The 24,134-nt window shown below is 47.2% G+C and overlaps 2 protein-coding genes and 2 non-coding genes across 5 annotated transcripts; all 4 read right to left on the minus strand.

The window, feature by feature from the left end:
• Positions 1–7,733: 7,733 nt before the first annotated feature.
• Positions 7,734–7,806, minus strand: TRNAK-CUU (transfer RNA lysine (anticodon CUU)). Its single transcript has one exon. It is a non-coding gene; the product is annotated as a tRNA-Lys (tRNA).
• A 132-nt stretch (positions 7,807–7,938) lies between these two features.
• Positions 7,939–14,993, minus strand: LOC109747197 (ABC transporter G family member 38). 2 transcript variants are annotated; one of them, XM_073510688.1, is made up of 18 exons: positions 14,774–14,972; positions 14,583–14,673; positions 14,182–14,483; positions 13,664–13,945; positions 13,265–13,581; positions 13,006–13,166; positions 12,506–12,615; positions 12,275–12,425; positions 11,993–12,136; positions 11,738–11,886; positions 10,973–11,305; positions 10,054–10,344; positions 9,884–9,967; positions 9,614–9,747; positions 9,130–9,357; positions 8,861–9,032; positions 8,533–8,787; positions 7,939–8,423 (listed from the first exon to the last, which is right to left on the minus strand). In XM_073510688.1, the coding sequence occupies exons 2-18, from the start codon at positions 14,656–14,658 to the stop codon at positions 8,154–8,156; spliced, it is 3,459 nt and encodes a 1,152-aa protein (XP_073366789.1). In that variant the 5' UTR covers positions 14,659–14,673; positions 14,774–14,972; the 3' UTR covers positions 7,939–8,153. The 2 variants fall into 2 exon arrangements, with proteins under 2 accessions (XP_073366789.1, XP_020161880.2); XM_020306291.4 differs by having other exon boundaries at positions 14,583–14,993.
• Positions 14,994–17,179: 2,186 nt separating this feature from the next.
• LOC141042980 (ABC transporter G family member 38-like) lies at positions 17,180–18,553 on the minus strand. The gene is made up of 5 exons (XM_073511895.1): positions 18,219–18,553; positions 17,864–18,073; positions 17,535–17,779; positions 17,345–17,421; positions 17,180–17,245 (listed from the first exon to the last, which is right to left on the minus strand). Exons 1-5 carry the CDS (start codon positions 18,551–18,553, stop codon positions 17,180–17,182), a joined length of 933 nt encoding a protein of 310 aa, XP_073367996.1.
• A 1,162-nt stretch (positions 18,554–19,715) lies between these two features.
• TRNAF-GAA (transfer RNA phenylalanine (anticodon GAA)) lies at positions 19,716–19,788 on the minus strand. The gene has a single exon. It is a non-coding gene; the product is annotated as a tRNA-Phe (tRNA).
• Between the last annotated feature and the right edge of the window lie 4,346 nt (positions 19,789–24,134).

Below are 24,134 nucleotides of genomic sequence, written 5' to 3' on the forward strand. Positions count from 1 at the left end.
TTCTCTAGGAATCATATCAAAAATAAACACAGGGAAGCAACAACGCGAGCTATTGATCTACAACATAACTTGCAAAATACTGTCAAGACTAAGTTCATGATAAATTTAAGTTCAATTAATCATATTACTTAAGAACTCCCACTTAGGTAGACATCCCTCTAATCATCTAAGTGATTACGTGATCCAAAGCAACTAAACCATGTCCGATTAACACGTGAGATGGAGTAGTTTCAATGGTGAACATCACTATGTTGATCATATCTACTATATGATTCATGCTCGACCTTTCGGTCTCTGTGTTCCGAGGCCATATCTGTATATGCTAGGCTCGTCAAGTTTAACCTGAGTATTCTGCGTGTGCAACTGTTTTGCACCCGTTGTATTTGAACGTAGAGCATATCATACCCGATTAACACGTGGTGTCTCAGCACGAAGAACTTTCGCAACGGTGCATACTCAGGGAGAACACTTTTATCTTGAAATTTTAGTGAGAGATCATCTTATAATGCTACCGTCAATCAAAGCAAGATAAGATGCATAAAGGATTAACATCACATGCAATCAATATAAGTGATATGATATGGCCATCATCATCTTGTGCTTGTGATCTCCATCTCCGAAACACCGTGCTTGTGATCTCCATCTCCGAAGCACTGTCATGATCACCATCGTCACCGGCGCGACACCTTGATCTCCATCGTAGTATCGTTGTCGTCTCGCCAAATAATTGCTTTTACGACTATCGCTACCGCTTAGTGATAAAGTAAAACTATTACATGGTGATTGCATCTCATACAATAAAGCGACAACCATATGGCTCCTGCCAGTTGCCGATAACTCGGTTACAAAACATGATCATCTCATACAACAAATTATATCACATCATGTCTTGACCATATCACATCACAACATGCCCTGCAAAAGCAAGTTAGACGTCCTCTACTTTGTTGTTGCAAGTTTTACGTGGCTGCTACGGGCTTAGCAAGAACCGTTCTTACCTACGCATCAAAACCACAACGATAGTTTGTCAAGTTGGTGATGTTTTAACCTTCGCAAGGACCGGGCGTAGCCACACTCGGTTCAACTAAAGTGAGAGAGACAGACACTCGCCGGTCACCTTTAAGCAACGAGTGCTCGCAACGGTGAAACCAGTCTCGCGTAAGCGTACGCGTAATGTCGGTCCGGGCCGCTTCATCTCACAATACCGCTGAACCAAAGTATGACATGCTGGTAAGCAGTATGACTTATATCGCCCACAACTCACTTGTGTTCTACTCGTGCATAGCATCAACGCATAAAACCAGGCTCGGATGCCACTGTTGGGGAACGTAGTAATTTCAAAAAAATTCCTACGCACACGCAAGATCATGGTGATGCATAGCAACGAGAGGGGAGAGTGTTGTCCACGTACCCTCGTAGACCGACAGCGGAAGCGTTATCACAACGCGGTTGATGTAGTCGTACGTCTTCACGATCCGACCGATCAAGTACCGAACGCACGGCACCTCCGAGTTCTACACACGTTCAGCTCGATGACGTCCCTCGAACTCCGATCCAGCCGAGTGTTGAGGGAGAGTTTCGTCAGCACGACGGCGTGGTGACGATGATGATGTTCCACCGACGCAGGGCTTCGCCTAAGCTCCGCAACGGTATTATCGAGGTGTAATATGGTGGAGGGGGGCACCGCACATGGCTAAAATATCGTATATCAATTATGTGTCCATGGGGTGCCCCCCTGCCCCCGTATATAAAGGAGCAAGGGGGAGGCCGCCGGCCTAGGGAGGAGAGGCGCGCCAGAAGGGGGAGTCCTACTCCCACCGGGAGTAGGACTCCTCCTTTCCTTGTTGGAATAGGAGAAGGGAAGGGAGAAGGAGAAAGAAGGAAGGGGGCGCCCCCCTTCCCTAGTCCAATTCGGACCAGATCATGGGGAGGGGCGCGGCCACCTTTTGAGGCCTTTCTCTCCTTTCCCGTATGGCCCATTAAGGCCCAATACGAATTCCCGTAACTCTCCGGTACTCCGAAAAATATCCGAATCACTCGGAACCTTTCCGAAGTCCGAATATAGTCGTCCAATATATCGATCTTTACGTCTCGGCCATTTCGAGACTCCTCGTCATGTCCCCGATCTCATCCGGGACTCCGAACTCCTTCGGTACATCAAAACTCAATAAAACTGTCATCGTAACGTTAAGCGTGCGGACCCTTCGGGTTCGAGAACTATGTAGACATGACCGAGACACCTCTCCGGTCAATAACCAATAGCGGGACCTGGATGCCCATATTGGCTCCCACATATTCTACGAAGATCTTTATCGGTCAGACCGCATAACAACATACGTTGTTCCCTTTGTCATCGGTATGTTACTTGCCCGAGATTCGATCGTCGGTATCTCGATACCTAGTTCAATCTCGTTACTGGCAAGTCTCTTTACTCGTTCCGTAATACATCATCCCGCAACTAACTCATTAGTCACAATGCTTGCAAGACTTATAGTGATGTGCATTACCGAGTGGGCCCAGAGATACCTCTCCGACAATCGGAGTGACAAATCCTAATCTCGAAATACGCCAACCCAACAAGTACCTTTGGAGACACCTGTAGAGCACCTTTATAATCACCCATTTACGTTGTGACGTTTGGTAGCACACAAAGTGTTCCTCCGGTAAACGGGAGTTGCATAATCTCATAGTCATAGGAACATGTATAAGTCATGAAGAAAGCAATAGCAACATACTAAACGATCGGGTGCTAAGCTAACGGAATGGGTCATGTCAATCACGTCATTCTCCTAATGAGGTGATCTCGTTAATCAAATGACAACTCATGTCTATGGCTAGGAAACATAACCATCTTTGATTAACAAGCTAGTCAAGTAGAGGCATACTAGTGACACACTGTTTGTCTATGTATTCACACATGTATTATGTTTCCGGTTAATACAATTCTAGCATGAATAATAAACATTTATCATGACATAAGGAAATAAATAATACTTTATTATTGCCTCTAGGGCATATTTCCTTCAAGGACCCTTTTCATCGAATCCGATCCGACTAAAGTGGGAGAGACAGACACCCGCTAGCCACCTTATGCAACTAGTGCATGTCAGTCGGTGGAACCTGTCTCACGTAAGAGTACGTGTAAGGTCGGTCGGGGCCGCTTCATCCCACGATGCCGCCGAATCAAGATAAGACTAGTAACGGCAAATAAATTGACAAAATCAACGCCCACAACTACTTTGTGTTCTACTCGTGCATAGAAACTACGCATAGACCTAGCTCATGATGCCACTGTTGGGGAACGTAGCGGAAATTCAAAATTTTCTACGCATCACCAAGATCAATCTATGGAGTAATCTAGCAACGAGGGGAAGGGGAGTGCATCTACATACCATTGTAGATCACGATGCGGAAGCGTTGCAAGAACGCGGATGAAGGAGTCGTACTCGTAGCGATTCAGATCGCGGTTGATTCCGATCTAAGCACCGAACCACGGCGCCTCCGCGTTCAACACACGTGCAGCCCGGTGACGTCTCCCACGCCTTGATCCAGCAAGGAGAGAGGGATAGGTTGGGGAAGACTCCGTCCAGCAGCAGCACGACGCCGTGGTGGTGGTGGAGGAGCGCGGTACTCCAGCAGGGCTTCGCCAAGCACTGCGAGAGACGAGGAGGGAGAGGGATAGGGCTGCGCCAAAGAGAGATGTTCTCATGTGTATGGCAGCCCCAAAACCCCCACTATATATAGGGGAGGGGGAGGGGCGGCGCCCCCATCTAGGGTTCCCCCCAAAGGGGTGCAGCCAGCCCTAGATGGGACTTGGAGGGGCGGCCAAGGGGGGAGAGAGGGGGGCGCACCACTAGGTGGGCCTTAGGCCCATCTGAGCCTAGGGTTTCCCCCTTCCCCCCTTCCCTGCGCCTTGGGCCCCTTGTGGGAGGCGCACCAGCCCACCTAGGGGCTGGTCCCTTCCCACACTTGGCCCACGCAGCCCTCTGGGGCCAGTGGCCCCACCTGGTGGACCCCCGAGACCCTCCCGGTGGTCCCGGTACGTTACCGATAGCACCCGAAACTTTTCCGGTGACCAAAACAGGACTTTCCATATATAAATCTTTACCTCCGGACCATTCTGGAACTCCTCGTGATGTCCGGGATCTCATCCGGGACTCCGAACAACATTCGGTAACCACGTATATCTATTCCCTATAACCCTAGCGTCATCGAACCTTAAGTGTGTAGACCCTACGGGTTCGGGAACCATGCAGACATGACCGAGACGTTCTCCGGCCAATAACCAACAGCGGGATCTGGATACCCATGTTGGCTCCCACATGTTCCATGATGATCTCATCGGATGAACCACGATGTCGGGGATTCAATCAATCCCGTATACAAATCCCTTTGTCTATCGGTATGTTACTTGCCCGAGATTCGATCGTCGGTATCCCGATACCTTGTTCAATCTCGTTACCGGCAAGTCTCTTTACTCGTTCCGTAACACATCATCCCGTGATCAACTCCTTGGTCACATTGTGCACATAATGATGATGTCCTACCGAGTGGGCCCAGAGATACCTCTTCGTTTACACGGAGTGACAAATCCCAGTCTCGATTCGTGCCAACCCAATTGACACTTTTGGAGATACCTGTAGTGCACCTTTATAGCCACCCAGTTACGTTGTGACGTTTGGTACACCCAAAGCATTCCTACTGTATCCGGGAGTTGCACAATCTCATGGTCTAAGGAAATGATACTTGACATTAGAAAAGCTCTTAGCAAACGAACTACACGATCTTGTGCTAGGCTTAGGATTGGGTCTTGTCCATCACATCATTCTCCTAATGATGTGATCCCGTTATCAACGACATCCAATGTCCATGGTCAGGAAACCGTAACCATCTATTGATCAATGAGCTAGTCAACTAGAGGCTTACTAGGGACATGGTGTTGTCTATGTATCCACACATGTATCTGAGTTTCCTATCAATACAATTTTAGCATGGATAATAAACGATTATCATGAACAAGGAAATATAATAATAACCAATTTATTATTGCCTCTAGGGCATATTTCCAACAAAAAGAACATTCGGTTGGGTTGAATGTGTTGTCCAAATTGTTTGTGGACTTGCCGTGTTCTCAAAATCATGGTGGTGAGATAACTGTTTGTGGTGAAAAATGTTATTTGACAACTTACATTTTTTAATAATATTTGACAACTTAGCTAGGTCTGTGGGTAAGTAGAAAATATATGTAATGTCTTATGAGTTCTAAAGAGTTGTTCTTTGTTATTGGACAACTTACCTTTTTTAGAATATTTGACAACTTAGTTGTGTGTGTGGCTAAGCACAAAATGTATGAAAGGCCTTATAATCTGATCAAATCAACTGCCTCAGCAGCTGTTGGATGGCGAGCAGGACAGCCATCTGCTCTCTCCTGCGCTAGCCGCTCAGCTGCACCCCAACTGTTTTGCAACATGGATCGTCTTGTGGTCACGGGGCTTTGCAACATGAGACGTGTGGCGCTCCCGTCGAATCGTTTCCTACCATTGCAACAAAGGTGATATTGCGGTGACCACTCTACAATACTAGTGGTGTTGCAAACACTGCCCCCCCCATCTGCAATAGAGGAGAGGCTCTGAGCGATCGAGGTAGCGATGAGGCAGCGACACAACAAGATTGGTTGGTGATAATGGAAGGGAGAGGGAGAGTGTGTCCCATGGAGGAGAGTTGGAAGAGGATAGATAGAGGGAAATTGCGTCCATGGCTGAGGGGGAAAGGTAGGAGACGAGAAGGGGACCACATCAGGGAAGAAAGGAAAGGCTGCCCGTAGTGTGTGGATAAGGGAGAAGAGAGAGATGGGCAATGCATGGGCTTCGGGGGGGCATGGCACACATAGGAGGCGTCTGACCGCAACAAGCACCATGTTGGGCACATGTATTTGCAACAAGGTCCATGTTTGCAAACCTGGTAATCAATCCGTATTGTGTTGCGCTATGATTAAAATTGGATGGAAAATGTGTCGAGCACTTGTAGAAAATATTATATATAATGTACCAAACATGGTTGAGGGGAGAGCGCGCCCCATGGAGGAGAGTCAGGAAAGGATAGAGAGAGGGGAAGTGTGTCCATGGCTGAGGGTAAAAGGTAGGAGACGAGAAGGGTACCACATCGGGGAAGAAAGGAAAGAAATGGTTGTAGTGTCTGGATAAGGGGGAAGAGAGAGATGGGAAATGTGTTGGCTTCATGGGGGGACGCACGGCACACATAGGAGGTGTCTGCAACAAGCACCATGTTGGGCCCATGTGTTTGCAACAAGGTCCATGTTTGCAAACGGGTGGTCAATCCGTGTTGTGCTGCGCTATGATTAAAATTGGATCGAAAGATGTACCAAGCCATTATAAATAATATTATATCTACACAAATGATAAGTGACACATGTGTTGCACGAAGCACTCCGGTCCTGGCGGTTTTGACAACTAAAGTTGCCATCCGAAAAGAAAAAGCAAACAAAAAAAACTAAACTTGCCATCTAAAAAGAAGTTGCTATGCTTGACAACTAAAGTTGTTATCCTCGCGCCCTAAACTTGCCACAAAAAACGTTCGGAGTTGCTATGTGTTCGTGCCACATGTGTGGCACTTATTAGGATCATATATCTAATGTGTGTATCACATATGTAGTATATTTTCAATAGTTGTCTGTGGTATTGCAATTTAACTGTTGCGTCTTCTCGACCCGCTCGGTTTCTCTTTATCTATACCTACTAATAAAGTGTGAACGCTTAGGCCCATCCACCGTCGCGTCTTTTCGCAGAACCCCTTACCCGCAGTACATATCATACATTTTTTTAAACAGTCATATCTTTTAAACTGTAACTCTTATTTTAACAAATTATATATGAAATTTGATTAATTTTTTTTGTAGAATCTGAATATGATGTTATTTTACCTGTTAACCATTTCAAAATTGTTATTTATAGAGTTGCCTTAATCAATAGTGCATGATCCACCCCTTTTTTGTATCGGTGTAGATCCGGATTGAAAATGAACACATTAGTAAAATTAGATTGAATACAAAAGAAATCATCTGTAACAACGCATGGATGTTCGGCATAACCTCACACGGGAAAAAGGAAAGCATATTTCTTATCTTATGCGGAGAGAGAGACGCCTTAAATTTATCACATTCAAACGCGTTGTGATTGTGTGAGCATTGAGGCCTTCCTTGGCGAGGGTGCAGGAAGGATAAGCGGCAATATAGATGGGATGCCATGTTCGAATAAATAACATGGACCTATTGAGGTCTTGAATCATGGTTATTGGTTAGGGGCATCTGTTATTTTTTCTCCCGTTACAACGCACAGGCTCTTTCGCTAGTTATTAAAAATTGAATGGGAGCACACAATATCAGTTTACTAAGAACTTTGATGACAAGTGAGCCAGATTTTACGCAGAATTTTGATTTGTTGACAGCCAGTATGAAGTGTCCCCAAAAAATAGAACAAGTACATACAAAATTTTGATTTGTTGCCGGTCCGTGTGAAGTGTCCCCGAAAATTAGAATTTTGATTTGTTACCAGACAGTGCGAAGTGTCCCGGAAAAATAGAACAAGTACATGTGCAAGATGCTCAAAAAAATTCATTAGTTAGGGGTATCTGTTATTTTTTCCTCCTGTTACAAATGTGAAGTGTCCCTGAAAAATAGAACAAGTAGACGCGCAAGATGCTAAAAAACATTCATTCGCCCACCGTGGGGCTCGAACCCACGACCACAAGGTTAAGAGCCTTGCGCTCTACCAACTGAGCTAGACGGGCTTTGTGCCTAAAATTTGCTGATAAGGTAAATGGCGTAGAAAGTCGCAACGTTGCAATCCGTTATGCATCCCACATGACACTGCGGATCATACTAGTGCCACTCACAGTAGTCAGATTCTGGAGCCCAAAATGTTCTTTTAGGTTTGATCCTTAACTTTTGCACGGTTTCATTTAAAATATTATCAGATACAAAAAGACTACATGGTCTTTACTTGAACAATGCTTCCTTTGCTTCAGCTACCCATTCGCTGAAGCACCAGGACATAACCATGGGCAGCGAAACTAACACTATAACAAGGGTACTGCACATCGCAAATCTATATGACAAAAATGGACGCATATAGTTTCTATCTCTGTTGGAAATTAAACGTCTTTATGCAATAAGCATATATCATAGCGAAGAAGACAGTGAAGCCTGCCAGCACAACCGCCACGACGCCCATGAAGTCGTTATCATAACCGAAGTAGCTCTTGATGAAAGATGAGACTTGCTGATCGGGTTGACCAGGCACCTTGATAAGATCTTCCACATCCCCGTACTGTGACACAACAAGCCCGTAAACTGTCCATGCCACTGGGCAAAGCCAATAGTACCAAATCCACCATTTTGGGATTTTCTGAAGGAAAACACAAGCAAAAGATTAGATGAACCTACAACGACTGCATTGCACAAGGTTCATGTTCTTAAAATTTAGTTGTAAAGGTAAAAAAGAAGGTGTGCCTCACCGATCTTGCAACGAAGAACCCTGAGAAGAGATTGAAAAAGGAGTAGAAGGCAGCGGCAAATATAGAAGCAACTTGACCATTTGGCGATACGGAGACAGTCATCATGCCGTAGTAAGTGAAATACAGGAAGGTGAAGAATGAAACATAGAAGAACCAGAAGAACTTTACTAGTGTCCACTCGAAAGACATCATCGGGTAGACGATAAGAGTATAAACCAGAGTCTCAACGAACACATATGGTATCTCCACAACTACCTGAATAGACATATTCAGTGCGTTAGTATCAAACAGTTATGCCTTTTCTATTTAACCACTAATGTTTACTGACCTGAGCGAGGGCATAGGGTATAGCTGAGTACATTCCAGCTGCTTGCTCTCTGTAAAATACAGTCCTTTCCACAGCAACAACAGGTTGAACACAGATACAATTCTCGCAGCCAACGAACATAACAGCGGCATACATTGATCCCACAATGACTAAAAGATCACCCGAGCTCCTCCTGCACCAAGTAACAAATAATTGAGCATCCCGTAAATACGCTTTCAAGAAGGATCAATGGTTGTGCACATGATAATAGCTGAGCATTATAAACATACATCTTTAGACCAACCCTCCAGAATATAACCCCCAGCACTAAGGCCGTAACAAATGCAAAGAACATCCTGACGAGGTTGTAATCAGGACTTCTCCAGTAAGTCCACCATTGCTTCCAGAGACAGAATTTAAACTGACCAAAGGAACTCTGCGAGTATTGAGAAGGGAAGTAAAGATCGCTGGTACCAGGAGGTGGCTTGCTCAGCTCTTTGACTAATGCTTTATTCCGCCTGAAAATATTAATCCACACAAGGAAGTAGTTATAAACGCCTGAAGAGTTCAAGGTGCAGGAAGAAGTTCATTCTTCCGTAAGTTGCGGGATTGAAAGTTCAAACCATAATGGTGTATCACTAATTTACTAGAACAATTTTTAAGTAGTGCATGTTGATGCTGTAATGCTGCCTACGCTTCTTCTAGAAGTTTGTTTCTTTTTAAAAACGTCTCAACCCTATTTACAGGACAAAGTTGAGGGGACACTTCACTTACTGATGCATAGTCGAAGATTTGTAACTTTCGGCAAAATCAATCTTCAGTCGAACTTCTGCTGCCGCAGAGCTTACATCCAACATCCATGTAGCTGGGTTGCACTTCTCTTTGATCTTTGGGACTCCAGGAATTTCCTGATTTGATACATAAAACACAAATATTATGACATGATCTATAGACTTCAAATACAGGAACTCCAAAAAAAAAGGTACCCTCATAGTTACAAGGTATATGCATAATGGAGAGTGGTTTGGATATCAGATTGCAGACCTGAAAGTATTCGACAACTTTATGGGAGTTCCTACCCAGCGGTCCAGAATATATGACTTGACCTCCTCTTTTCAGTAATAGCAGCTTCCATGGTGAAACCCCAGAAGATTGTCAAGCACCAAAGTTATAAATAGAATATATGAGAATAAAGTATCCAAAAGATGCATTACCTCATCAAAAGCTTCAAAAATGTCTATACTTGGTTGATGGATGGTGCAGACAACAGTTCTTCCAGTATTGACAGTGTTCCGAACAGTTCTCATGACAATTGCGGCAGCTCTTGCATCAAGGCCTGAAGTTGGTTCGTCCATGAAGATAATTGAGGGGTTTGCCACAAGCTCTACAGCAATAGTCAACCTCTTTCTTTGTTCAGTCGACAGACCGTTCACACCAGGGAGACCCACAATAGCATCCTTGAGACCGTTCAGTTCAATTAGTTCCATTACTTCATCCACAAATACCTACAGAAAGAAACAAAAGTTAATCCATCTAAACAGTTAATCAGCTTCATTCACCCCACTCAGAAAAAAGGAACTTCACTCACAATCTTACTCCAGCAAACACTTCAGTGAGTTGAGTACCATAGTTGCCATACAACTCACTAGGGATATTAAAAAAGGGGTTTTCATCAACCTGTGGCGACCATGCTATACATTTTTTAATCTAGCACTGTGGCTTGGATCGCGTGGAAGAGGAAACTGAACTAAAATGCTACAGCCGGTTTTAGCCGTGTTGGAATGAACCCATTTTTAGCACCCCTACAACTACACAATGGTTTTCACTTTCAGTGAGATTTCAATGAAATTCACTGAATTTCAATGCACACTGCAATATTTACCGTTCAGTCAAAATATTTCAGCAATTTCAGTAGTTACACATGAATTCAAATATTTTTCAAAATTTTCAAATATTTGGTTGAATTCAAGTGAATGTTTCGGCCCTTTGGCCGAAATGCAAACCGAAATCACTGAAATTCACTGAATTTTGGTGATTCTGGTTCTTGCTGAAAATTTTCTGAAACTGAAAGTGAAAACCTTGCCAAATGCAACAGTTGGACAATTGAGATCGTAAGAAGACACAAGAGCGAACCTTCTTCTCTTGATCAGTGACCTCCTTAGGCAGACGCAGGAAAGCAGAGAAGAGTAGCGACTCTCTGACTGTGATCTGTGGAGAGTGGATGTCATTTTGCTCGCAGTAACCCGACATTCTTGCAAATGTTGCTTGGTTCTTAGGGTAACCAGATATGTAGACTTCCCCTTCAATGTATCCACCAGTCTTCCTCCCAGACAAGACATCCATGAGGGTGGTCTTTCCAGCTCCACTCACACCCATAAGGGCAGTCAAAACCCCAGGGCGAAAAGCACCAGATATCCCTGACAGCAGCTGAAGCTTATCAGCGGTTACTCCTTGAGTCTTCATCTCCTGACAGATTCGCAGTTTGCAAATGAGATTATATAACAACACTGTGATGCACAACAAATGTGTCATCAAATAACACTCTCAAGTTTGTAAAGATATGTATCCTACATAGTTCATAGGGATGCCATAACAAATATGTTAATTTCATAATTTGCAACCACCAGGTCCTCGCAGAAAATTGCTACGATCATGCATTAGCTGAAAAAAAATCCACGACTGAAAATGGGCTGTTCTATGAGAACATAGAACTTGAAGTTCACACTAAAAATGTTTGCCAACCTAAAAATGGTGTATTAAATCAGCGACAATTAATATGGATCGGAGAGAGTACGTAACTATAGCATGATAGGGAAAATCTCATAGTCACAGAACATCAATGGGCAAAGGTACGAGGATGCAGTTTAAGAAAAAGAATAAAAAGACATGCATACATACCGCAGGCATGTCAACATAGTAGTTTATCTCATTGAAGGACATGGAGAGAGGTTCAAACGGAAGAACCATCCCTCTTCCTGGAGCATATCCAACAGACCTATCAGAAGTATTTGGGGAACGGCCACGTAATTGTTCAAGCACCTTATCCACTACAGAATAAGAAACATCATTAGAACTGGCCAATATAAGAGGCATGTCTTTTTCCAAAGTGTATGTCAGTTTTTTTTTTGGGGGGGGCGGGGGCAGGGAGCTTACATGTGATAATTGAGTTCGGGGATGTAGGTTCTGTTGTTCGAACCGTAGTTCTCTGTGTTATATGTGGCTCCTTCTTTTGCTCATAGTCATTCTCTGGAAATCCATCAGTTTCTTCAGGCAAGATGGCTTGCGGTTTTCCAATGGCTAATGCAAAGTAACGAATTAATTATCCACACCGAATAACACAGTTGTGTATTTCGAATACACCTATATATTTACACAGAAAAGAAAGTTGCCAGAATAAGCAAACAATAAAGTTGACAGATGCAAGTCATGACTTACCGTTCAGGTACATAAGCGATAGTGTGAATAGCACATTGAACACAACAGTGAACCCTAGAAGGGCACCTGCTCCAATCCAGTACCACTCCTTGCCAGTGAATACACCTGCATTTTCTAGAACTGCCACTCCCAATGGCCTTCCATCAGCTATCTACTGATACACAAGAAAAAAAAGTCAAGTAACATGTTTGTATGAGATAACAATAGTAAGATGATTATGAGTTAACTTACAGATTGGTCCAGCCACCTCGGAGAATCCATCTCATTGACAGCAAGAGCAATGTATGCATACGTAAGAGGTGAACACCAATAACCCCATACCAGCCATTTTGGAATTGCATCTGTAACAATGAGAAATGGTTGATATTTGAAGTAACACTCGAAATGTCTAAGTTAACAGTGATTTATTTCGACTGCTACGTCAAGACTCTATACTGAAAAATTTCAGCTATAAAAAGGTTTAGTTAAGTGATTTAAGCCCTTTGAGGTATAAGGTCCCGGTAGTTGTATTTTATTTCAAGAGATAACTTTTCTGATTCATTTGTGAAGAATCTTCATCGATGACAGTAAGTGGCCAAAATGACAGTTCTTACGTGCACCTTACATGTATTCCTGTTCAGACACAATCAATAATTTCTGGAGTTGTGTACCAATGGCACCAATTCAACAATGTCCATTATGTTGGCAAGGAGAATGGTAATCTATATGTGATGGAATGCATGGATGATTACCTCTTGGTAGGATGAATCCTCCCATTACAAATATGATCAGAAGGGCAAGAGATCCAGCGGTATTAGTGACGACAACAGTCCTACATAAGCCAGCAACAAGCCTGAACAATCCTCCAGCCGCCTGCTGGATCAAGAATACTATAAGCAGATGTTTGAAGAACCTGCACAATGATGAGCATTGCACTCTTAGGGCCGTAAAGCAAATATTGAGCTCAATAATATTACAATTTTAGTGGACAGAATAATTGAGATGGCCCACCTGCTAGCTTCAGGGGAAAAGCCTATGAGGTAGTAGGTTATTACAACCCAAATTATTGACTCAAGCAAGGCCATAGGGACTTTCAGGAGAACATTTGGAAGTGTAAAATGCCATGGCCGATAGAATAGAAAATCTCTATGTTTGTAGAATACAGGTAGCCTTGCGAGAGTAAGGGTTGCCTCGGCAAAACCATTGAACATGTTGGCTATCATGATAAATATAAGTGCCCCTAGGTAGACTTGGCCATCTTCCTCAGTATCTTCATGGAGCCGTGTACGCAAGAAAACCGTTGATGCTACTAGAGCAACTATGATTCCCTTCAAAAGAAAGGAAGACAAAGAATCACATCTATGAATAGATAAGCACTTCACCATTTAAGGTTATCTTGGATCTAGGTACCTGAACTATTTTGAAAACGTAGATAAATGAGTTTCTCTGCATGAGAAGCCATTCTTTGGAGAACGAGGTCTTGAGAAGCTCTGAAGTTGAAACAGACTGATCGGAGAAAACCAGAGCAGATTTGTGGATTTTTCTCTTGTTGAAAGGAACCGAAAGCTGCTTTTTTAGGCTCTTCCCCATGTGAAATTTCCTGAACTTTAAAACAAATTCAGGTACTGATACATAGTGATAAGGCTTTTCATTCTGTATCCAGTATTGCGCCTGATCTTTCTTTGATGTAACCTGTGAAAAGTTGCATTTGTCAGAAAGGCAAATTGGATGTACTAACTATAAGAAATTGATCGTACCAACTCTTACATGTAAACTGGATGTGTCAAGGCACATGAAATCTTAAATAAGCTACTAAAACTCTAGAAATGATGTTTGCTGTTAAAAAAAAGTTTCTATAGTCTTCACTACATATACCCATGCTGAATTAGTGAGATCCGTGGTAACTTGGACTTTTTAATGCAACGAACCTCTTGCAAGAAATCAGCAGCACCTTTCCTCTCGGGGCAGCGGAAGCCGCACCTCTCGAAGAACTCGAGCACGTACTCCCTGGGACCCTGGTAGACGATCTGCCCCTCGGAGAGCAGCATGACGTCGTCGAAGAGGTCGAAGATCTCCGGCGCGGGCTGCAGCAGCGACACCAGTACGGTAGCCTCGCCCAGGTGGACAATCTGCTGGATGCACCTGACGACCTGGTAGGTGGTGGAGCTGTCCAGGCCGGTGGATATCTCGTCCATGAACAGCACCTTGGTCGGGCCGACCAGCATCTCCCCTGCAACCAAATCAATCGATACGGCGTTACCAATGGAGATAAGAATGCAACTAAATCGCTGTGAATTGAGGCGCCGGAAGGGACGCGCGCAAAAGCTACCTGTTGTGAGGCGCTTCTTCTGCCCGCCGGAGATGCCGGTCCGCATGTCGTCGCCGACCATGACGTCGGCGCACATGTCCAGCCCGAGGATCTGCACACACCAGCGGCATCAGGCATGGGGACATCATCGCCAATGCGCTGCGGATCGTTAGGAGGCGAGGCCTTCTTGGGTGCGGCAAAGAAGCGAACACCTTGTCTGCAACTTCCCCCGCCTATCTACTCTACTTTCGGCGGTCTCAGACGATCCGGGGAATCAAACAAGTTCCGAACTCCCGATGTAGTGACCCAGTCGGCTCCGGCATGGCACCGCCGGTAAAGCTACCGGCCACCAGCCTGGTGGCAGCGGGAGACGGCGGCGCGAACGCGGCACAGGACATTTCTGCTCTGCTCGAGTAAATTTCAGTTGTTCACGGATGAACATTTGTGCTATTGTTTTTTTAACCCAGATCTATTATAAAAATTATTCCAAAATAAAAATACAAAGCACCCAAACATAATAAAAAGTACATCTAGGTCTGACCACTACCGTCACTAGAACTAGTCATTGAAGCTTTGTTGCCGCCGCTTCCGTACCAGAGATGGATACCATAGTCAGGAAGTCTTGATGCACGTATCCCTAAATACCAATGTGCCGGAACTGTAATCGTCATCGTTGAACCCTTATCTTACTGAAGAACTTGACACCAAAATTTGCCGTTGCATACATACACAAGGAACCGTAACGAGGAGCTCATAGGAATATTCGTTGAAGCTCCATCGAATCCATTCTGATGGACAAACTTGAATAGGATCGGAATTCGAAAAACCGACTTGAGGATGAAGCCTCGCTTCTGTGAAGACTAAATTCATGACCTATCTACTAGCTTGAGCGAGGCACCAGGATTCCCCTCTCTACCATTGGCCTCTGGAGCGGCGGCCGGAGAGGAAAGGAACCCACAAACTACCGACAAAAAAACGAGAGAAGAAAGGCTTTACCCTAGTCACATTACAAGAGGGAAAGAAAGAGTCTTAGCATTTGTGTTTATTGTTTGATTGATTTTACACACAAACATGTTAATTTCACACTTCGCCTAACGTATTACATTACGATTATGCGCACCTTCTGTTTTTAAATAAATAAGGTCTCAAAGCTTAAGTCCTCAAAGAAATTTTGAGGAGTTAGAGCTCACCTAGCCCTTCTCTCAAACCCTTAATTGATCAAAATTTGAGAAGTTATCCCTCAAACTAGTCATTGCAGAAATTTAGTCAGTTCCCACCACTTAACGATAAACCTTCTCTTTCCTTGCTCTCGTTGGTATTCCTGGCGCGAGCGCCGCCGCGTCACCCGAACAGTCGTGGACTGGTTGATTTGCCTCCAAATCACGTCGCTGACACAGTCACCCACTCGAGCCGATACAAACTCTGAGGAGCATCCCCATGGTCACGGTGCAGCTGTCGGTGTGTTGGGTTCAAAATTGCTACAGAAGTGTGTGGCAATGGTCGCGGTCGCTAAATCGAGCTTGGAGGAGGACACTGATGAGATGGTGGAGGCCGGTGGCAAGGAGGAGCAAGCCGCCAACAAGGTGCACATCCTCTCATGGGAAGCGGCCGAGTGTGAGTATGGGCACACTCTCGCTGATGACACAGATTCATGCTGTCGAGGCACAACTTGAGGCCGAGCGCCGACCGACAAGCGGTGGAGGAGCACCTCGCCATTGTGGCGTCGATGGAGTACGAACACGACGTCGCAATGAACCAGGCAATGTTGATGACGATGGAGGGACCAAGACCCGATGTTCGCGGAGCTCGACGACTCCAACAAGATGCCAATGTCATGGATTAGGAGGGGCGCTCATGAACACGAGGCCTCGTGCTCTTGAAAGTAGGCGATCATCGACCTCTCCTCCGGCAATTAGTAGTTTTAGCTCAGTTAGCTCTAATTTTATGTTTAGTGGGTGGAAGTATTGTACTCCCTCCTTCTCAAAATATAAGGTGAGCTTGACTTTGTGGTCTTTGATGCATGACTTTAACTACTTGTGTACACTAAAATTCATGAATGGACATGTGTGAATGGTTTTATTGTATTTATCTTTCAAGTACTTTTATTTTATATATCTTTTTAATAATTTAAAAGAAAGTGAAAAGAATAGTCAATGCTGTGCCTTGAAGGCCAGAAAAAGTCAACCGCACATTATATTTTGGGAAGGAGGGGGTATAATTAAGCGCCAAGTTAACTAAATCTAGTTTCAATTTGTGTTGAACGAGTATTTGCGCAAAATTGAGCTTTAGAAGAGTTAAAAATTGGACCCTCATAAGTGCCACACGTGTGGCACAAAGCAATTCCGCCTTGACGTTTTTTGATAGCAAGTTTAGTTATCCGAGGATGACAACTTTAGTTGTGAAGCATGACAACTTTCTGTTTGGATGGCAAGTTTCAGTTTTTTCGAAGGTTTGTATTTTTTTCGGATGGCAATTTTAGTTGTAAAAACGTTAGAGCGGTGTTACTTCATGCCACACGTGTGACACTTATCATTTAGGTAAAAATTTAGAGGAAGGGCTAGGCACAAAAGAATCCTCAAAATTTGAGGAGTTAAGTTTTAGGGTGTCGTTTGAGGAGGCTAGAGATGTTTTCTTACCCTGAGAATGTAATCTGTCTGCAGGGTGCTCCCTTCGACTGAAGTGGCCTGCCGATCAATACAAGGGAATTAAGCTCAAGATAGACACAAGTGTTGCATGATAGGTCATGAATGGTTCCAGTGGCAAGATAGCGGATAACTGTATACCTTCATGAAGAGGTCAACCTCTGGGTCAGGATAAATCCCCAGCTGCCTCTCCTTCTTGGTCAGCTCCTGGAGCAACTCTGCACGCGAAACATCGTCGGATCAGTCTCAAACGACGGGCCTTGGTTTTGCATCGGCGGAACTGCTGGTGCGACCACTTGCGCGATCGATACACGACGGACGGACGGCTCACCGTATCTGTGGCCCACCCCCTGGCACCTGGCGGAGAAGTGGAGGGTCTCCTTGACGGTCATCTCGCCGGCGTGGACGTCGTTCTGGCTGATGTACGCCGCCGTCTTCTGCGGCACGAACTCGTCCAGGCCGTAGCCGTTGTACGTCACCTCCCCGCGCACCTTCAGAGTGGGGTCCAACTTGCCGGCCAGCGCCAGCAGAAGCGTCGTCTTGCCTGAAGACGGTGGGCCCAGCAGGAGCGTCATCCTGGAGCGAGGGAAAGCAGCAATTTGAATTCAGAGAGGCCTGTAATAACAGGTAAAGCCATGCATGTAGGAAGAGTATACGTACCTGGAGGGTCTTACGACGCCTGAGACGTCCTTGAGAATGTGGAGGGTCTTGGTCTTGGCGAGGCTGACCCCGGCGAGCCCCAGCATGGCGTCCACCGTGTCCAGCGTCGCGTTCGCCAGCGTCGGCAGCGCGCGGCTCCCCACGTGGCACTCCGCCTCCACATTCAGGTTCCTGAACCTCACCTCCGCCGTCGGGATCACGATGCCCGCGCTGCCAAAACCAAAACACGACACGAACAACAATCTCTAAGACGCATGCATGGTGACCACCCCGTGCACTGCACTCGCTCTCTTTCATGCCTTGAAACATCACACGCATATAGTACAGTAGATGTAGTACATGTTGACGTACGTACCGATCAATGCGCGCGCGGAGCTTCTTGAGGAAGCGCTCGTTGTCCTCCTCGGCGACCCGGAAGACGCTCTCCACGAAGGCCTGCCGCTGCGGGCCCTCCAGCATGCGCACGTCCACCTCCTCGTGCGCGAACCGCCGCCGCCCGGCCTGGGCCTCCGACCGCAGGATGCCCGTGCGCAGCCGCTCGAACGACGGCAGCCGCTCCAGCGCCGCCCACCGCAGCGCCTCCTCATCGTCGCTCTCCCCTGCCCCGCTCCGCCGCCGGGAGGACCCGCCCGAGAAGTACACGCTCACGTCCGGGCTCACGCTCTGCAGGCTGCGGCTGATCATCTCCATGGCGCCCGTGCATGCGCGCGTCTGCGGTGCTTCGATGTCGCCTGGTTACCGCTCGTTATTACTGCGAGTACGTACGTACGTGCGTGTATATGTAATACTATGTTGACATGGCACGCGCTGGCAGGGCACCAAAACCCGTGCTTAGAAAATGCCGGCTGCGTACGTATCATCGGCCGGCAGAATTCGTCGGTTTAGACGGATTAGGATATGCTAGCTAGCGTTTTGCAGCGCAGCTCCAGCACGCATATCATGATGTCATGAACCCATGATCGCAGGGGCATCACTGGATCGGACGGCCGAGACCGGTGTCGCGCACTCGGACGTGACAGCGAGCGTTTGCTCCGTAGAAATCCCGTAGCTGGAAACCTATTTTATTTTCTTGAATTCTCGGTCTACACTAGTGGCGGCAGGATTCTTCGACGGGACCAAACGAGCGCATGAGAGCCAAATGGTGAAGGGCGGGCATCTTGGTGTCCCAGTCGCATATTGGTGCCACTCTGATTGGAGCTGGGCGTCGGCGTCGTCTCTGAAGCGTTCAATGATTTGGGCGAAAGGTGACATTACCATTGCCTGGGCTAATTAGGCGACAAAAGGAGCATCAGATGGGCGGATGGAGTAACCTGGATTTATATCCCTCGCCTGGCCGGATGTGGGAGACTGATTAGGCGCCACTGTAGTCGCTGCTACTTGCTACACATGATAACGATGTTAACTATGCACTTGTGGGTGGATGAGAAAAGGTCCCAGCTGTGATGAAATGAGAAAAGGTCCCAGCTGTGATGAGCTCGGCCTCCTCGATGATAAGGTGATTGACTTGGTTGGAGCTAGCGTCGCGTCGGTTTTAATTTCTACCAGCCAAGCCGGACAAAAATGACAACATTGGTGACAGAGCTGCCTACGGAAGTGCGGGCCAATACTATAGCTATAGCACCGATTGGCATGCATGAGAGCCAAAGTGTGAGCTTGGCCTCCTCGATGATCAGGTGCTTAGTTGGAGGCATCGGGTTTTCTGCACAAGCGAAGCCGGGACAAACATGACAACGTTATGATTCTCGCCGTTCTTCCCTGCGGCGTCATTACTGACATAGCTGCCTACGGATAAAAGGTATACGGGCACCGATTTGGTCAAAACGTACCTTGGCAACGGCAACAAAAATGAATATGCGGTGAGCGTGGATCGAACACGCGACCTTCAGATCTTCAGTCTAACGCTCTCCCAACTGAGCTATCCCCGCTTAGTGATTTATGTCATCCACAAAGCCCATATAACTTAACTTCGTTTTCGAGATTCGAGTGCTACAGAAAATGGACAGTGCTTGTAGAACTAATGAATTACTCTCACACTGTGTTCGGATGTCTGAGTTAGACCCTTTGTATTGGATTTGGTATTGGCTACCTGCCATTCAGGCGTTCGGATGTTTACTGAAACGGGTCTGATACAGAGCGGAAATCGCGTCCACGCGCGCAGCCGTCCCGCGATACAGATGCCCGAGGCTCCGATTTGGGTCGAATTGACTTGATCCTGCAAAACGCAAAGCTTGGAGACAGCGCTCGCTCGAGACCTGCCCCTTCCTCCCCGCGCGAGACAGACCGCTTGTGCTGTACAGGGATCGGACAACTTTTCTTGTACATGAAGTAGCCGTGTTAGAGCATCTCTAACATACCCCTTAAATCCCCGACCCATATCGCACGTTTACAGTTCGCGGAAAACGTGTTCTGCGGGCTCGCGCGGGCTGCAGCCGAGCAGACACAGCATAGCGGAACCGTGAATATTCTGTTTTACGGTTCCACTATGCGGGGTTTGCTCGGTCGCAGCCCGCGCGAGCCCGCAAAACGCGTGTTTTTTCAAAAATTAACACATACCTCGCATACGACAGTAATATGAATTCAAACAACATAAAATGTGAACATTATGAATCCAAATTACAATGATTATTCAAGACACCAAATAAAACCAATAATTCAATACAACAATTAGTCTGAATACAACAATGACGCCGATCACACCCGAATTAAATGAAATGAATGTTAAATTGGCCTGTGCCTTTGCCGATCACACAATACTGTCCGTGCCATGCCTTCGGGCAGTTTTCCAAGTCCAACGCATGCAATCAACGCTTCCTAGCATGCCGGGCCAACCTCGCTTCTCATTTGCTGCCATCAACTTTATTGTGTCTTCTTCTTTGGGTGTACGAAGATAGACAGGACCAAAGACTCGGATCATCACTTTGGCAAACCTACGCACTGACTCAATTGTAGTATCTTCGCCAGTGCGAAGATACTCGTCGGCATAGTCAGCCGGAATACCATATGCAATCACACGCATAGCAGCGGAGATTTTTTGGTAGGCGCTAAAACCCAACAAGCCCGCGGTGTTTCTCCTTTGAGTGAAAAACTGGCAATTGGTCTCGCAAGCTTGCACAATTTTTACGAAGAGTGATCGGCGCATTCAATACCTTCTCCGGAAGAGGTGCGGCGGATAGGTTGGATTGTCCGCGAAGTAGTCTTGCATCAACATCATATTCTCGAGATGGCGGTTGCGAGGGATGCAAAGACGACCGACTGTCGAACTTCGCCATCTCTCGTGGTTTCGATCCTCCACCTCTTTCACGGCTAGGACCGCCACGACCATGTGCCGACGATGGCGCTCGAGCATCGATTCCACGTCCAAGTCGTCAGACGAGGACGAATCCTCGAGCAAAAATTGCTCGCACGGACTCAAATTCATCTAAAAAAACCAAATCAACGCTCGTATCAATGAAATTTCTGTGGCTGAGCTACAAGGGAAAGGAAAGAGGCTTACCAGGGCGGCGGCGACCAGGGGTGGGCGGCGCTCAAGGCGGTCGATCCGGGGCGGCGGCGATGTCGCAGTGGCTCGGCTCGTCGGATCCGGGGCGGGCGGCGCGATTCCGCTGGCGAGAATGGCCGAAATCACAGGCGGCGGGCGGCGGCGGCGATGGCGGGCGGCTGCGGGGAGCGCGCGCTGAAATATCCCTCCCGCCAACCGCTTTCACGGGATACAGGGCACCGACGGGGCGGTGGGGCATGTTTTCCCGGGTTGGAAGGGGGTTTTACCGCGCCCTCAAAAAAATTTACAGGTCGGACGCTTTGAAGGTTTCTACTCGGGACACTTTTTTGCTGAAAACCGTAACTGGCGGTTATTTTGCGGGTCAGGGCAATTTAAGGGGTCTGCTAGAGATGCTCTTAGGCATCAGCAACCCGCAAAAAGTCTCACGCATCCGTCCACGGACAGGGGACCAGTCCGCGGATTTCGTACAAACATGACGGATTTCATACAAACATGGCGTATTTAACTACATTTCGAACATTTAGAACAGAAGAAAAGACCCACCCCTAAACCCGTCCTACGACAGTGGTGCCCGGCGTCCAAGCCCGTGTCGTCCTCCTTCCGCTATCTCCATGAGCACCGATGATATGACCGATGAAGTCAAGGTGCGGTGTCCGGCGAGGAAGAGTTCAACACGTGAGACGGACCGGCCCACATGGGATACCAGGCCCCGACGCCTCCCATGGCCTACTCACCGTCGGACGAGTCTGCGCCTTGTCCGTCGCCGGTGGACGTGAGGTCCATGAGGGAAATGGTGGCGCCTTGGCTGTCGTCGTCCCACTGGGCCGGCTGATGCTTCATCGGCGGCGCGTAGGAGGCGCAGCTGGCTATGTTCTCCTCCGTGATCGCCTGTAGCTTCGGCTGCCGCTTCCTGCCAAGTGACAGCCTGAGCGCGGATGGCATCGTAGATGGCACGCTGCTCCGCGATGAAATTTGGGTTCACCGCGGCCATGGCCGCCACTGCCTCCTCGCTCGCGCGCTCGCCGTAGATCTGGCCCTCTGTCGGTCGGTGCTGCTCCAGGAGGAACAGGTTGTCCCGATGTTCCTCTTGCGCCAGTTGGAACACTGACAAAGGCACCGGCGCAGGCTGCACCTCCGCCATGGCGGTATTGAACTGTGTCTGCGCCTGCTCCATGGTGAAGCCGGCGTGCACATGAGGCGCGGGAGCCGGGACGGAGTCATCGGAGCCCGTCTCCATCGTGGTGTCGTCCTCGTCTTTGGAGACCTTGGGCGAGCTGGCCGGCAAGCCGGCCTCGATCCGCCTGGCATGGCGGCTATGCCAGGCGGCGACAAGGGCGGCCACCGCGTGCTTCATCTCCGGCGATAGACTGTCCCACAATGCTTTTTCGCTGGCTGTCATGGCGGATGCAATGTAAGGGAGGAGGATGTGGAGGGGCTGGTGTTGTGGTGTTAGCCGGGTGTGGCCCCCTTTATATAGTGGATCCTAAGGCCAGGCGTTTGGGTGCGTCAATGCGCAGCGCTCGAGTGGGTTTCTCGGCCAGCGAGCCTACTTAATGGCGGCAGACGAATGGACACCAACATTGAACAGGCGTGGTAGATATCCGTCCCATCCTGTCTAGTCACGCGACTCCGGCATTGAACATGCGCGGACTCCAGAGACGCGTTGCGGGCGGCGTCCTCGACCGGCGTGCCGCTTCCATGATGGAGGTAGTGAGAGGTCGCGTCCGCCTCGCGCCGTCTTCAATGTTGAGTGGCGCGCTCTACATCAGCATGAATGCGGGCATCTGGCACCGGGTGGGAGCGCGTGTGGGAGGGGGGTATTTGGTTGGCCAGGTCGGTCAGAAAATGGGCTTGGGATCGGCCCGGACTCCCTCAAACCTCCCCCACGTTTGTCTTAGAATAAATCGCATCCGAACCGCTTCGCGAACCGATACAGGTCGGCGTTGGATGGCTTCCGCTGTCCAGACAGCCCGGTCCAGACGATTGCGGGAGGTTTACGGTCCGTCTTGGAGATGCCCTTGCCTATTAATAACCACTCCAATGTGTTCTGTCATGGACATTATATGAAAACTTCAGAAGTGACAACTTTTACAGTGGCAAATGATAAATTGTATATTTTTTACATGCATGAAATATCAAAGTGCATAATCGTTCGAAACAAAATGCACAAATTGATAAGTTCTCACATTCATAAATAGAGCATAAGTGTTCCAATACCAAATCACTATCTACACTCTAGTACAAAAAAGATGCTACATCTGATTTTAGATTTAAGAGACACAAACACATCTAAAGAGACCACATACTTGATAGGATAGTCAATCTATCAAAATGCCAAGAACGATAGAAAATGTGCAAACATATGTGGCCAAGATTTATGTGCTTGATAAAGTATGGAGAAAACTTGTTCAAAATATTACAAGATTTCTAGTATGTTGATTGAACTTTGGTTGTTTTTAGCAAAAGGGGTGATTTTAGTCAACTATTATGTTTGCAGTTGCAGCCTTTTCCAAGTTGGATAAAAAATGTCTACATGGGAGCTTTCTTTCCCCTCTCGCAAGCCGACTAGGGAAAGCCTTCCTCCTCTCGATCTTCACCGATGAGCCCGTGGATTCGTCTCCCCTCCGCCTGCCGGTGGTGGGGAGGGGAGTTCTAGTGCCTCGGATCTGGCTAGTAGATAGGTAGGGTTTTAGTCCTCAAAGGGGCGGCGTTTGGACGAATGGCGGTGCTTCTTCTTCGAGTCAGTCTTCCGGGCTCCGATACTCCTCAAGT

Source organism: Aegilops tauschii, chromosome 3 (genome assembly GCF_002575655.3).
Source record: "Aegilops tauschii subsp. strangulata cultivar AL8/78 chromosome 3, Aet v6.0, whole genome shotgun sequence".
Classification (NCBI taxonomy): Eukaryota; Viridiplantae; Streptophyta; class Magnoliopsida; order Poales; family Poaceae; genus Aegilops; species Aegilops tauschii.